Source organism: Boleophthalmus pectinirostris, unplaced genomic scaffold, assembly GCF_026225935.1.
Source record: "Boleophthalmus pectinirostris isolate CB_2022bp ecotype Guang Dong unplaced genomic scaffold, ASM2622593v1 HiC_scaffold_2, whole genome shotgun sequence".
Lineage (NCBI taxonomy): Eukaryota > Metazoa > Chordata > Actinopteri > Gobiiformes > Gobiidae > Boleophthalmus > Boleophthalmus pectinirostris.
The window spans coordinates 4,718,862-4,734,277 of NW_026571152.1; the positions used below are offsets into that span (position 1 = coordinate 4,718,862).

The 15,416-nt window shown below is 38.2% G+C and overlaps 1 protein-coding gene across 1 annotated transcript in view; it reads left to right on the top strand.

Moving 5' to 3' along the window:
• The window catches only part of LOC110163780 (plasma membrane calcium-transporting ATPase 1-like), a 26,113-nt gene continuing 10,697 nt past the window's right edge, over positions 1 to 15,416 (top strand). Inside the window, exons 1-10 of the mRNA XM_055155720.1 lie at positions 1 to 139; positions 1,714 to 1,992; positions 4,758 to 4,955; positions 5,757 to 6,014; positions 7,499 to 7,624; positions 8,568 to 8,738; positions 10,576 to 10,602; positions 12,671 to 12,811; positions 13,579 to 13,793; positions 14,273 to 14,515. Of these exons, the coding sequence (XP_055011695.1) occupies positions 1,779 to 1,992; positions 4,758 to 4,955; positions 5,757 to 6,014; positions 7,499 to 7,624; positions 8,568 to 8,738; positions 10,576 to 10,602; positions 12,671 to 12,811; positions 13,579 to 13,793; positions 14,273 to 14,515 (1,593 nt within the window). The 5' untranslated portion in view covers positions 1 to 139; positions 1,714 to 1,778. The remainder of the gene's footprint in view (positions 140 to 1,713; positions 1,993 to 4,757; positions 4,956 to 5,756; positions 6,015 to 7,498; positions 7,625 to 8,567; positions 8,739 to 10,575; positions 10,603 to 12,670; positions 12,812 to 13,578; positions 13,794 to 14,272; positions 14,516 to 15,416) is intronic.

The window sequence follows — 15,416 nt, forward strand, 5'->3', positions numbered from 1 at the left end:
TTAAGCTTTTATTCACTGCAGAAGGTTCATGGCAATCTGGAGCTGTTATGGACTGCTTTTGTAGATCTCTCTGATGCTGCGCTCTGTAATCGGACTGATACTAATACCACCTGCTAACGGAGCCATGGGGGAAGTTAGTGTAAGTACGCCCTCCTCTTTCTCTATAATACAATGTAACGGCCAGTCATCTGTATTCAGTTCAGAGGAAATCATTCTGTTTGTACCACTCTTCATTTTAATGCAAACATTGACATATTCATTGGTTTCAGAATTATATAGAAAAATTACCAGTGACATAGTGATTAACAATTTAAAGCAAAATATTATTGTCTTTTGAATGGAGAAAAAGTCCTCAAAATGTTGCATGTGACAGACTGAATTTCGTGAATAGTTGTACATATTGTTGCATTGCATTGATTTTCTGGTTGATTGTTTCTTTTCTCTGTGTTACTGAATTATTGCTGTGCACAAAGGATGAACTATTGATAATAAAGTAAATTATTATTATTATTATATTATTAAAAATGAAGTATTGGTGTTGTACAGTGATGCTCGTGCAGTAGCAGAGGTTCTGACTTCTGCTTGTTGCTAGTATTGGTTGTGGGACTTCCATAGCGGCTGCTCACTCCAGATTAGGCCTGTGACTGATTGACATAGATTATAGCTGAAGGCGCACAGGTCACAGCCTTTGGGACAAAATGAAGGACTTCTCAGATGACAATGATAATGGTACTATGATGACTCTGTGAAGCAGTAAACACTTTGTTATTAGGATTTCATTACTGCGCTTCAAGTATTTCCAGCGAAAATCTTTTGGAATAAAGTCAAGAGCTATTTGTGTTTTATCTGGAGCATTTACACAACGTTTTAAATACAAGTTAAATTTAGTGTTTATACCACAGCTGATCAATGTGCTGCAGGCTGTAGCTAACGTTGGGCTGGCACTGTTGTTCGGAACATTTGAAGGAAATTTTATAATTTGATCTTGAAAATGAAGTTAATATTACAAACATGATTTGTTATTGTTCTGACTTAGACTTAGACAGACTTAGACTGTTGGCTAAAATACTTGTTATTTTGTCATTTTATCAGGTTACACTATCATAAATGACTCTAGACTTCACCTAATTAAGTGGATTAGGAGAAGTCTAGACTACATCTGAAAAGTCATCTAAGACAAAAGTACAGTAATTACAAATGCAGTCATTAGAGCATCATCAGTGCATTTTTGACAAATGCTATATGGGACTGGGACTAAACCGTGCTTAAATCAAGGGCTAATTTGTCTGTTGTTGTAATGTAAGGTTTTTGGTATTTCTGACAGTATTCACATTTTTGATTGTAAACAACTCCAGTAGTGTTAACGTTTGAGAAGACTGAAATATGAACTGATAAACTAATACAAGAATCCCATGCATTTCATGTTTGTAGAGGTCTAAACTACAGGAACAATATTTGGAAGATTTTACTGGAAGGTAAAACAAAATATTAGTTTCTTTGCACAAGACCTTCTATTATCAAAAATCTGCAGCCTTTATTCAAATTCCAAATTCAAATTAAAAAAAGCTTTTTGTAAATTCTTCATACGAAACATGAAGACATGAAGATAAATTGTGTTTATCACTCCTGTCACTTTATGTTTTTCATAATTGCTCTAGGTCAAATTGGGATTTGGCTTTGATTGCGATATACTAACTAAAAGGTCTTTTTCAGATTCTCTGCAGAGCCGCCTCTTTTAGAAGCAGCCACTAAGTCAAGGAAAGAGACCGAAGGTAAAAATGTCCAACTCTCTCCGTGGGTCCAAAGGCAGTGGGCGACATAAGTCCCACAATGAGGCCAACCAGCACACGGCTGAGCCCGCTGGGTCCTGCAGCATGAAGGAACTGAGCTCTCTCATGGAGCTACGAGGCGTCGAGGCCAAAGAAAAGATCCATGAGTTATATGGAGATGTGAACGGGCTGTGCTCACGGCTACGCACTTCACCTACGGAAGGTACACCTCACTTACCCGTTTAGAACTACAAGATACATACAAGTTTTATTCATATATTGGTGGGTTTCAGGTGACATCACACAATGCCACAGTCTAATAATATTTATGACAGATAAAAATGAATGTTGTTAAAATGTTGAGTTCTATTGTAATATGGCGAGTTCTAGTCACTTAGAGAAATTATTAGGTTCAGCATTTGTGAATCAAACTCGAGTCACAAATCTGAAAATTATGTCAAGTGAATGGGGTAGGTTGTGTTTGGCTGTAAAAATCTGGCTGGCTGGCCAAGGATGGAGCCAATGAGCTGTTGTGGCTATGAGCCAATAAGATGGTGATATATTAACATGAGTGTCAGATTTTCACCAATCATATAATGGGAATTGATGAGTCTCAGTAAAAATACAGCCAGTTACAAGTTATTTCAAATGTAGTGCCTTAACCTTTCCGTTGAGAGCAGTAAACAAACTGTGTCACCTGCTGCCCCTGGGGAGTTAGACAGACTCTTCTCCTCCAATTCCCAATGCACTGATCACAAAAGAGAACACGCAACGAACATTATATAACACATTATAACACTTAACTATTAAAGCTTTTTATTCCATCCAGCATTTGTTTTTCACATAAATAGCAACAATATTTAAATGAATTTGGGATTTGGGCTTTAGGTTTGTTTTGTTTGAATCCGGTGTGATATTTCTGTAGCACTTAGAAGGCAGGGCTACGATCACAATTTTTGCCCCTTTACCATTGTTATTTGCATAGAAGTGTAATGGTTGTGGCCCTGAAAGCTATTTGTTGCTGGTGTTTTGTGTTCACTGTATGTCTGTGTCCGATCTCCTTCAGAAAGTGGGTGATGTGCGTCTTGATAAGGGCAGATGTTCCTTGTGGAGAGGACAGAGCTCTAAATATAGTGGCTCTAGGTTTGTGTAAGGATCTGTGGTGTGATCTCTGCAGACTGCTCCAGAGTCACCTCTGACCAGAGGCACCACACAATTTGACCAGCAGAATATGTGTTATTATTATTAGTGCTACATAAGTCATGATTTCTAATACTTGGAAATTCAATTTTAAATAAATACATCTTTCATGTTAACTTCATCCACAGGTGTATATGACAGGTTTGATTACCAATTTATGTAAAAGTATTTAAAGTGATAGTATGTAACTTTCTAGAGGTGGAAGGTCACCTGCAGGATTCCATGGACATAGAAAGTTAAAAGCATACTTTGGAACATTCTCCATGTTCATGAATATGCTTTATGCCACTGTGGAATATTATAGCCAAAGTAACAGCATTTGCATGGAAACAAGCAGGAGGAGGCCAATTAACAGTCTGTGTTGAGGGGAAGCAAGCTCACAGTAAGCATGCATATTTTACGCTTTTACTTTTTTACTTTTGGCTAAAAAGTTTTATACTGTGGCTTTAATATAATTATATTTAGGAAAAAAATCTTGTCTTGTTTCCTTGCCTTAACGTCCTGGTTGTCCATGAGCAGAAGTTGGGCTGGAACGATCCGATATATCGGCGGTGATAATGAAAATTCTGGTGGATCAGGTATCGGCTTATATCATTTTAGCCAATATCCTTGTTGGCCATATAAATTGGTGTAATAAGACTATTTACTGGTTGTAGCTGCCACAGACAATCTCATAATCATTGAACTTTTATTTATACAAAGCTGTTCTGCAGTTACATGAGAGATAAATAACAGCTTTTATTTTTGTATAAATAAATGCTGTTATCAGTCTCTGCACAGGTATCAGTTGGTATCAGGTATCAGCAAATACTTGATGTTTTAAAGTATCAAAATTAGTATCAGAACTGAAAAAGATTGATCATTGCATCTCTAAACAGAAGTAAAAGTAAATCCATAAAATCTACTAATGTTATAATTGTTTACCATAAAATTTACTCACCATAGAATATTTAATTATTTATAAAGCCACAGCCTAAATTTTATAAATTAAATCATTAAAATGACACTATCTGTTTCAGTATGAGATTGGGAATTGCCAATATATATATATATAAAAAAAAAAGTATCAGATCAGGAGCCAAAAAGACTGTATTTTGTGGAATAATTAATAAATGATAGCAGGATGCGCCACCTTTTCCCACCTTGTCCTCTTCTTGAACCTCTGGCCTCTGTGAACTGTTTGGTCAGGCCTTTGACATTTATCTCCTTATCATTTATTCATCTTCTCTGTCCATCTTATGTGCGCTCAATAAACAGCATCTTCAGTTTATCGCCCCCTGCTGACACAGAGCAGTGAAATGTCAGCAGCAGCTTGAAATCAGCTCAAAACCCCTCACACTGTGTCAGTACCGTGTGCCTCTGTCTCCGGCACCTCCGTTATCCCCATGATGCTATCCCAATAGTATGTACACTGTCAAAATGTAGGGAAAGTTAATAAACAAAGAATATTAGTGATGAGAATTGAAGTGAACTAGTCTTTCTGTCAAACTGTTTGTTGTCAAAATATCCTTACAAAAGCCAATTTACAATTACCCGATCTTGTCTAAACTTGTCCAACCTACACTTCAATTTTCTTTACTTGCCTGACCAGCCAATTCCAATTGTCAGAGTGTGATATTGACTGACCAATCAAGCAATGTATTGTTACTGTACAATAACTTTCATTATAGACAATCACATACGCTACTTTCTAAACTCAACCAGCTCAAACCAGGCCCACACAAGGACCTGTGGGAATGTGAATGCATCATAAGCCTAGATCTAACTGTGTCGTGTTTTCTGTCACAGGTTTAGATGGAACCGTTGAAGACATTGAGAGAAGAAAACAAGAGTATGGTCTGAACTCAATACCTCCTAAGAAACCAAAAACTTTTTTACGGTTAGTCTGGGAAGCACTGCAGGATGTAACGCTCATCATTCTCGAGGTGGCAGCTGTAATTTCTCTAGGCCTTTCTTTTTACCATCCACCGGGATCTGAAAAGCAAAGTAAGTTTTTATCTACGGGTATAATTAGTAGCATTGCCTTAGTGACTAACAATTTTAAACTAAATATTATATCTTTTGAATGGGTCATTAGGTCCTCAGAATGTTGCATCTCAATATCTCAATATGACATGTAGTCATTTGTAGTAATCATTTGGGGTATAAAAGAATGAGAACTTCGCACATCAATTACTTGAGATGGGTGCATTGGAGGAGAGGGAGCAGCCCAAGAACATAGTCCTAATATTTGTTCTAATAAATGTCACAATTCGCAAGTAAGACGGTGTGCGGGATTTTTCTCTATAGTAATCATTTGGGGAAAATTTACAAAATTTACAAAAGCTTTCTGCTTTTTTTTTTAATTTTAAAACATAAACTGCAAAACACTAATAAATAGTTGGGAGTCCATGGATGAAAAGGTTTAAAAGGTAGACATCTGGACAATGTCATCCAGGAGTTGTTTTCTATCTGAAGATACTGGTTTGACAAGCTATTATTTATACTGCCCTAAGGGTGGCAAGACTAGAAAACAAACGATTGTCCAAATGATTCCAGTTACTTTTTTAACCTTTTCTACCACTAATAAGTATGGGGGCTATCCATTCTTCATCTAAGGATTTAAGGATGCTTTTTTTTATAGTATCAAGCACCCAAAGCTCTGCATAGCTCCAGTCTAGATTATTTGCTAACATTTTAAAATAATTTGTCAGTGAAAGCATTAACAGTTCTCTGTATTATGTATTGTATTATGGACATAAATGCATGTAGCATGTAATAAACTCATTTGTGTCCTGTGTTCCTGAGGTTGTGGTGAAGCTGCAGGGGGTGTGGAGGACGAGGGGGAAGGTGAGACCGGGTGGATCGAGGGGGCAGCCATATTGTTGTCGGTGGTGTGTGTTGTCCTGGTGACCGCCTTCAATGACTGGAGCAAAGAGAAGCAGTTCAGAGGCCTCCAGAGCCGCATTGAGCAGGAGCAGAAGTTCACTGTGGTTCGAGCTGCGCAAGTCACACAGATCAAAATATCAGAGATCGTGGTTGGGGATATTTTACAAGTCAAATACGGTGAGTTCACTCCACAGGATACTATTACATGCACTTCATTTTAATTTTTCAATTATGATAGGTGTACTGTGTGTTTATCCCTCCAAAATCCACCAGTAAGGTAGTCCTGACTCCTGACAAAGACTAGCTCAAGATCTGGAGATGGGACCGCACTGCTCCAGACAGGCTGCCCCATTGAAGGATGGAAGAATGTAGATGTCAGATTTCCCTACAGGGACAATAAAGTGTACCTTACCTTTCTTTGGTTGAGAGTCTCCACCCCACTCACAGTGAAGAAAAATATATATATATATATATATTTTTTTTTGCAACAAAACACTTACAATAAAATAAATGCTAACTACATATGTTCAGTGCCATCCTGGAACATTCAATCTAAAGCAATAGCATCTCTATGGAGACAAGCTGTTGGCAAACGCTTCACCAGAAATGTAATAAGAAGTTATCTGAACCTTTCAATATAAAAACAGTGTTGAAGATAGATGCAGGACTTCCACATGAGTTCAGTGACAGTTAGAGAGCAGTGCGTGTGTTAAAAGAGCTTTGAAGGCTTTACTCAATCTTATTAAATGACTCTTGTGGATGGACAAAACTCATCAAGGCAAGTGCTCTCAAAATGAGCTTCTGTTTGTTTCACACATGAACATCACTGCCTGCATGTAATCCTGAAACAGTTATAAAAGTGAAAGCTTATTGTTTAGCTTGTTTTTAGTCCAGATTGGGGTCATAGTTAGGGATGCACCAATATAGTATCAACTTAATGCTTGTGTACTCAATACTCACCAATGTGGTCCCGATACCAGGAACTGATGCCACTTGATTCTCACAGATTACTGAATTAGACTGCCTGTTTTCATAGTTCACCAATAATATCAGTGCTGTGCTTGTGTTTACAAATGTAGGAGGCTACTATTGCTAAGTGACACAGGAGAGGAGACAGCATGGACAGGTTAAAGGGATATCTTAAGATTTGATAAGATAAATATTTTCAACACTTGTTATATTTCTTAGATGTTGTTTAAATGAGTAGTGAATGGACATTAAAAATGACTCTTCAGCAAATATAGCTTTTATTTTCAACCAGAGCCAGAATGCCAGGGACTTGTGTGAGTTAGAAAAAAAAAAAGTTCAGTTCAGTTAATTCACACATGCATTTATTTGAAGAATTTAGTATGATGGCGTGTCCTGAGCAACTTCTGAACCAGTAGTGCAAAACAAAGCAAAGTAAAACAACCATCATTGCTCAAAAGAACAAATCAGACACGGGGCAATGTTTGCAACCTTTTTTGTAAACAATGTAAGCTGGTAATATTTTAGTGGACGATGTGACGTTGAATCTTTTTAACCAAAATAGAGTGCCACGACTCAAAGTAGTTTGAAAACCATTGGAATACACAGCACACTAACAAAATAGATCTCAAATCTGATATTGACACTGACAGAAGAAAACACAAAGTTTCTCATATTGACATCTCTGTGTTTAGGTGACCTGCTTCCCGCTGATGGGATTCTAATTCAGGGAAATGACCTGAAGATCGACGAAAGCTCTCTGACAGGAGAGTCGGATCACGTGAAGAAGACTGTGGAGAAAGACCCCATGATGCTCTCAGGTCAGGCCAAAGCTCTAACTAACTTGGCATGAAACAAGATTTTGTGGGGAAAAGGTGAAAGGGCAATGGAATGAAAAATATATAGAGGGATTATCAGACTATGTCACTTGGTGCTCTACTGAGCATGTCTCCTGCAAAAAGAACCTCTTTGTCTTTATGCAAGGCATTTCACCCACATTGCCTAGTGTGAAAGTGATATGTGAGTGTGAGTGATGGTGGTGGTCGGAGGGGCCGGTGGCGCAGATTGTCAGCTGCGCTTCCGTTAGTCTGCTGCTATAATATTAGGTTACCACCAGCTGGGGCCAGCAGAGGTGGCTTGGGCATCTGTTCCGGATGCCTCCTGGACACCTCTCTCAGGAGGTGTTCCAGGCATGTCCCACTGGGAGGAGGCCTTGGGGAAAACCTAGGACACCCTGGAGGGACTATATCTGTGGGTTGGCCTGGGAACTCCTCGGGCTCCCCCCGGAGGAGTTGGAGGAAGTGTGTGGAGAGAGAGGTCTGGGCCTCCCTGCTCAGATGCTCACGACCCAGAAATTGGATGGATGGACAACATTGCTAGCAGCGGTGCTGTCTGCACTCAGGCTGCGCTTGCATCTACTGCATTGATAAACAAATAAGTTGTGTAAATGATTAGTAGTTTACCTATGACCTAAGGCTGGGCTCTAGGATCAATCGCAGACACTTCATCTGGGGGCTAGTTAAATGCATGCTTACTTTTTTACACTTTGAAAATCAAGTAACCCAGTTTAAACGTCAGGTGACCTTTCTGTATACATATACATAGTTCTTGTGAAAGATAACAATAGTTTTATGAGCTTTGGAATGTCTTTAATCAGTCGAAAATTTAATTGACAGCCCTGTTATTATTTATGTGTACAATATGCCATACGTAAAATGTTATTGTGCATAGTGAACTGAAATAAACTCTGTATTTGTTTTTCAGGCACTCATGTGATGGAGGGCTCAGGTAAGATGGTTGTGACCGCGGTGGGTGTGAACTCTCAGACCGGGATGATCTTTATGCTGCTGGGAGCCGAAGAGGAGGATGACAAACAAGAAAAGGACAAGAACGACAACAATAAGAGCAAGAAGAAGAGTAAAAAAGACAAAAAGAGTGAGTTTTTATAATCTCTGGAAAGTTTCTACAACGCGATACGTGCACAGAACAGACTCACCATCAGCCGCACATCCTCTGTCACAGAGAGAACATTCATATTCCACTGAGTCATGTCCTTTAGTCCAACAGAAGCTGAACCACATCAGCGCACAAGGAAAGAGCTGTTTTTATCAGCGCTTTATAGTTTATGCAAATGAGACATGGTTTTAAGTTTCATTTCTGTAAAACAAATGTGCGCTACCAAATTGCAGAAGTACTAGTATTTTTTGGGGGGGGGACAACTCACTTGCGGCCTGACTTGCCATCTTGTCTTGGTCTCCCTTATGAGCTGTCACATGACAATGGAACAAAACTAACGTCAAATGTCATCTCCCCACACAGTTAAAGAAACATTATAGATACTATTAGTTTTAAATCATGATAGCTTTAAATTGAAAACACAGCCACACATTCATTTGTGCTGAATAAACTAATTTAGGTATCAATAAATTATAATATTATATTAGGTCCTTATGTGCTGCCGATTTTTTTAATGATGGTAATGAAACTCATACTGTTGCTACTTTTTGATACCGCGGGATACTGTAATGCTGTATTTCCGCCCAACCCTACTTCTCTGTAGTTTTATCAGATGATATATTTAAAATTTTGTCTATAAGTGACAAAAGCTTCATGTTGACAATGGGTCCGGTCAAGCGGTAACGGAGGGAAACAGGGGCAGATTTTTTACATTTCAAATAGTTCTTATTCAGAAACTAGAGGGACTACTGAAATATGTAAAGTATCAGAATGTAGGAAAGAGTTAACACTCCAACAGGGTTAAATTAACCCTGTGAAATTCTTTCAAGTTGTTGACAAAAAATTTTAAAACTCATGTCGGTAACGGAGGGAATGAAATATGCAGCACTTTTTGGCGGTTCTCACTTACCATATCCTTAACAAACTGGTTTGAATATTTGCTTCATATAGTTTTCTACCATATGGTACAAGATTAGGTTGAAAAACCTCTTACTTTTTGAGTAATGAGATTTTTATTAAGAAAGGTCATGGTAAAGGAGGGAAAAGTAACGGAGAGAAAATTGTGCAAACAAGTAGAAGGTGCATGATTTTGCATCATTTGTCGCTTTTTTCTTCTGAATACTTTAATATTACTTCAAAATGAAAGGTAACTATTTCTACAAAATATGTCAGTCCTTCCAAGCAAATTTTTATCATTTTAAATAAATAAAAAAAAAAATCATGTACCTTCATCAACAGTTCAAAAATGGAATAACACAAGATATGATGAAATACATCCATTTATTGACATGATTTGCAGGTCTTTGAAATTTGGGAAATAATTTTTGTTCCATGTTTCATACATGGTCTGTTTAAAACATATGGAACTTTAGAACCAAAAATGGTACAGAAAAAAGGTAAACAGTTTCATAAACTAGAGTACATATGTATCTGTTGAATACATTTTTATATCAGATGCATTAACTTGAATTTTTGGCCTTGTTGTTTACTTCTGCTTGACCGGGCCCCAATATTTAAAGATTGCAGTGTTTATGTTTCTTGCATCTTACATTCACATATGGTTTACAATTTATCATTTTTATACTTTTGAAAATGTTACTTTTTGTGATGGTTAGTTGGTAGTATTGTAATTATTTCAGCCACTTTTTAAAGAAGCTTTGAGTACAACTTGTGGTTGTGGGGTGATTAACAAATGAATGAAAACCTATAAAGAAATGATCCACATTTGAAGGCAGAATAGCATACTAATACAAATATTGTTTTTGTCAAAATTATTTTTATTTGAAAAAATAATTTTGCTATGCCCTATCCACAGGTAAAAAGGAGGACAAGTCCAAAAAAGGTAAGCAACACATTATTTGACATCAGAACGCTTTATTTAGAGAAATCTTTATTTTTTTCATGTGAAATAAAGTAATGCTAAAAATCTGCTTACATTTTCTAGCACCAAATGAATATTATTCAAGAGGTTTAAATTGGGCCCAAAAAATACACTGTAAGCTTGTATTTGTACTCTGGCACAGCATTTAGTTTAGTGAGACGGTAATACCAAGATGCACACAAAGACAATAAAACACTTCATTGTAACGTTGAAGGACTGTGATTTTTAATGAGAAAAATCTAAATGTGATCTGATTCCTTTGGTGATATACTATCCTTGTTCAATTTTCATAACATGTTTCAGTAGTTCTATGTTTTCCCCAACCCTTCCTCCCATTATTCAGCCTTTGTCATGCTCTCAGTGAATGTTAGTTGTGTTCAACTTAACACAGTGAAGTGTGAACCCTCAGAAGAAGCTTTAGTTCCTCTTTAAGGATTGTTATGTAGTATTTATGAATAGTGATATAATATCAGTTCATCTACACCCTAAAGGCCCATATTTTTTAATAATTCAATATTTGTGAATTTACCTGTTGGATATTTCATGTCAAAGTACAATGTAATCAATTATAGGAAAAAAAATCTGGCACTTGCCCTCACATGGGAGTATGACATCATTGCATTCTACAATGTAAAAATCACCAGTAACAATAGCACTCCCTTTTATGAATGAACAAAGTGCAGCCTGTTTGGTTGTGGCCAGGCTTTTGATCGGAGGTGGAGGGCTTCACCTGTGAGTGAGCAGCAGGTGCTCTGACTCCAGTGATGGCGATTAGGAACAAGCAGATTATCAGAGCCTAAGCTCCGCAGCTGTCCTCCTCCTCTGCTTCAGCCACACTTCTAACCTTGTTACTGAGCAAGGATCAGTGCTCACATGACTTTGCAACCACCAATTTATCAATCATGTTTAGGCCTGGCATTAATGAGTTCATTTAAAGTAGCACTACACCTCAACTCTGCCCAAATCCACATTTCAAATGCAGCTGCTAAACTGGAGGACTGTAAAAGAGAGTAACTGATGAAGAGGGGCTGGGTCTGGGGGTATAAAGAATGGTGTGATTGGTCTAACAGCTATCCACACTTCAAAAATCTGTCTATAATCAAGGCAGAGGCACGTGATGTCATCAAACACCTGCAATTGGCAGTGACCACTGGAGCCAGGACATACCAACTTTTATAAATATTTTATTACATTTCATTAAAAATAACTAGGGATAGCAGACAATCCTATTCAAATGTTTAGTTTGAATAGCAAAAGTGTATTAGGAAAACAAACATGATTTTGTGTTTAGTTCCACTTTAAGGATAGCCTCTTCAGATGATCCATCTCTTTTTCAAGGTGTTTATTATAATGACTGTTTCAACTTAGAGAGACTCAGATAGACACAGAGAGAAAGTATTTGATGTTTTATTAAATGAGTGAACTTTAGCACTTAGACCCCGGGAGAAGACATTGTGATGAAGTTGTCGCCGATTAGATGACGTTTAGGAGCGGTCTTCCCCCAGGGTCTGGACACTGAAGGTGGTAGAGCTGAGGCCGAGGAGGGTGAAGGGAACAATGAGATAAAGAGAAGTCAAGGTGCTGTTGGGGATGAGGTGGGGTGTGGCACAAACTGAAGCGGACGTGCACCTGCAATATAGAAATACAGGAATAAATTAGAAGATGAATTTACACTAGCTCCACATCAATTTAACATTCAACAAATAATGATGTGTAAAAATTATTTTGCCAATCTACGCCATCAGTCTCTCACACCACCACCAATCATGCACTCGCACTCCACATCAATACATAGGTTTCATGGTAAAGTATACTTATTGATGTATTTTTTCAGATATATTAAATGTTCATGAAATTTACAGTGACAGAAATTGTATGAATTGTTTTATTTGGCTCATGATTAACTTTTTCTTAATGGTCTATATGTATAAAAACATATTTGCTTTAATTTTTCTATTTCTCAGGAAATTTGCTAATATGCTATCAAATGTGTGAGTTGAGCTCATGTTGAGTCTTGCCTTGTGTGTAGACAAACAGAAGGATGGTGCACCTGTCGAGATGCAGCCGCTCAAAGATGGAGAACCAGAGAAGAAAATCAACCACCCCAAGAAGGAGAAGTCTGTGCTACAGGGAAAGCTCACTAGACTGGCTGTGCAGATCGGAAAAGCAGGTACACTGTCTTTTGTTAAAAGGAACGTATTAGCTAAATGAAACTTTTATGATCTATTAATCATATTATAGTATTTTGATTGATCCATGCATGCTTGAGTAATCCTGGATTGTTCTGAATTTGAGTCTTCTCAGAAAGTTATCACCTACCCACTATATCTCCACACAACACTCTTAATGCAGTTGTCATTATTCCAAAAATTCTGGCTTCGGATCTTATATTAGGTTTCAAAAATGTTACATAACAGTTTTTTAACAATAAAAACATGTAACATGAGCCTCTCAGTTCTGACAGGACGTCAATTAACCTGTTTCTATTACCTCTTTCTAAACTCACATTTTAGATCAATATTGCTAATTTAACAAGTAACAAAATGTATATTGTAAAAGCAGCTTTTGAGGTCAAAACAAGCTCTTTGTGTACTGTCGGCATGTAATTAGAAAGTGTTTAATTGTCCAATAGTCAGGAAGTGAGCATTAGCATGCTAGTGGATGTTAGCTTTATTGTCACGGCAAAACTCCACTCTGGTCTCTGAAAGTTGTGAAAAGCTCTTATAAACTCATTGCAGTGAATAATTAGGATCTTTAGAATGCATAAGGTAAGAAAAGAATAACTTTGGACCACTGCAAACCGTTGAACTAGTTCTGTTTTTCACATTTTTAGAAGAGTAAAGATCAGCGCTTTAAGCATGAGTCCAGCTTGTTCTAAGAATCTCTCTAATATATCGATGTGTTTGCAGCTTTTTTAACCCTGTCTCTATTCTCCAGGTCTGTTTATGTCCGTCCTCACGGTCATCATCCTTATTGTTCGGTTCGTCATTGACACTTTTGCCGTTCAAAAAGTCCCCTGGAACAGCGAATGCATTCCCGTCTACATACAGTTTCTGGTCAAGTTCTTCATCATTGGAGTCACTGTGCTGGTGGTGGCTGTCCCTGAGGGGCTGCCTCTGGCCGTCACTATCTCCCTGGCCTACTCCGTTAAGGTATGTTGGACCTTACATCACAGCCTCATGTAGGGTTTCTTTATGCATGAACACTGTGTGTGAGACTGTGAGAGTGAGTGTTGTGGGATTGTGGTCTGAGTGCTAGATGCTTGGATAATGTCAACTCTGCTATGATCAGTCTACTCCAAGTTGCTTACCATGACCAACTATGGGGATTGAATGAATAGTGCAAAAGGAAACAAGTGCATGGGCCGTCATCATGATGCAATATCAGAACAACTATTTATTTAGTTACACAATGAAGTCTTTTGTAATATCAGACAGAAACCTAAACAAACCACTGTGATTTAGACGTGGTTCATTCATGAGTCCCTGTTCAGACTTTTAACTGTTTAATACTGTTTCAGATATTTTTTGTAAAAGGTGAGACTACAAGTTGTCCCCACATATGAAAACATACACTACTTCTACATACATGTATTTTTGTGCATTTTTTACACTTCTTTACTTGATTTCAGAAAATGATGAAGGACAACAACCTGGTGAGACACTTGGACGCCTGTGAGACGATGGGAAATGCGACAGCCATCTGCTCCGACAAAACAGGGACTCTGACCATGAACCGTATGACCGTCGTCCAGTGCTACATCACGGGACATTATTATACACATATCCCCCGTCCGGACTGTATCCCCCAAAACACCTTGGATATCCTCATCAAGGGCATCGCCGTCAACTGCGCCTATACCACCAAAATCATGGTAAAGTACCTATACCATCAAGATCATGGTAAATGTGGTTGTGGGCAGAGTGGTAGATGTTCCCTCTTTAAACTCTGCCCTCACCCACATTTTAAATAGAGCTGCTAAACTAGGCCAGTACAAAGAAAAATCCCCACAATAAATATTAGGGATGCAACGATATTTAATATAATATCGAATTGTTTGATATATGTGTCACAATTTGATACACGTGTTCACTTGATACGTACATTTTTTGCACTCTGTTGTCATTTATTTTGGTTCAGAATGGAGCAATTAATGTGGTGTCCTCCTCAGATATAGCAAGTAAACAGCTTTATGCAGCAGGAAAGAAAATCTCTCACCTTTTGGTGAAATTCGCCATTTTGAAGCCAAAACAATTTTCCTACGTGAATCGTAATGAGAAGTTTTAGGGGGCGCTTATGACTCTGCTGTTGACAATAAACTTGTACCGGTGCTTCAAACTCTGATACGTGCACAGTGGCCAGGCCCTCACTGTAGCCTGTGCGCTCGTCTGGAGCCCGCAGACACTGCGTGGCACATCACAAACACACTCCCAGGTGGCTTGTCCACAACGGCGTGTGCCCTCTTGTACCAGAGTGTATCACAGGGCAGTTTAAACTTTTTAAACTGTCCTACCTGCCCATCTGCCTCACTTCAGCTCGCTGCTCCTTGCCTTTTCACACTCACATTCCTCCCTGTGTGTAGCACACCTTGGATTAGAAGGGCAAGATGAAACGTGAAGCAAAAACAAATCAAAATGTATGCTACAGTGTTGGCACAGCAGGCCTACTACGATATGTGGGCTGAAGTTTCTCTAATGAAATGCCAAGTAAATCTGTGTTTGTCACGATGTGCATTTGGCTTGTTAAATGTGCAGAGACTGCTAAATACCACTGCA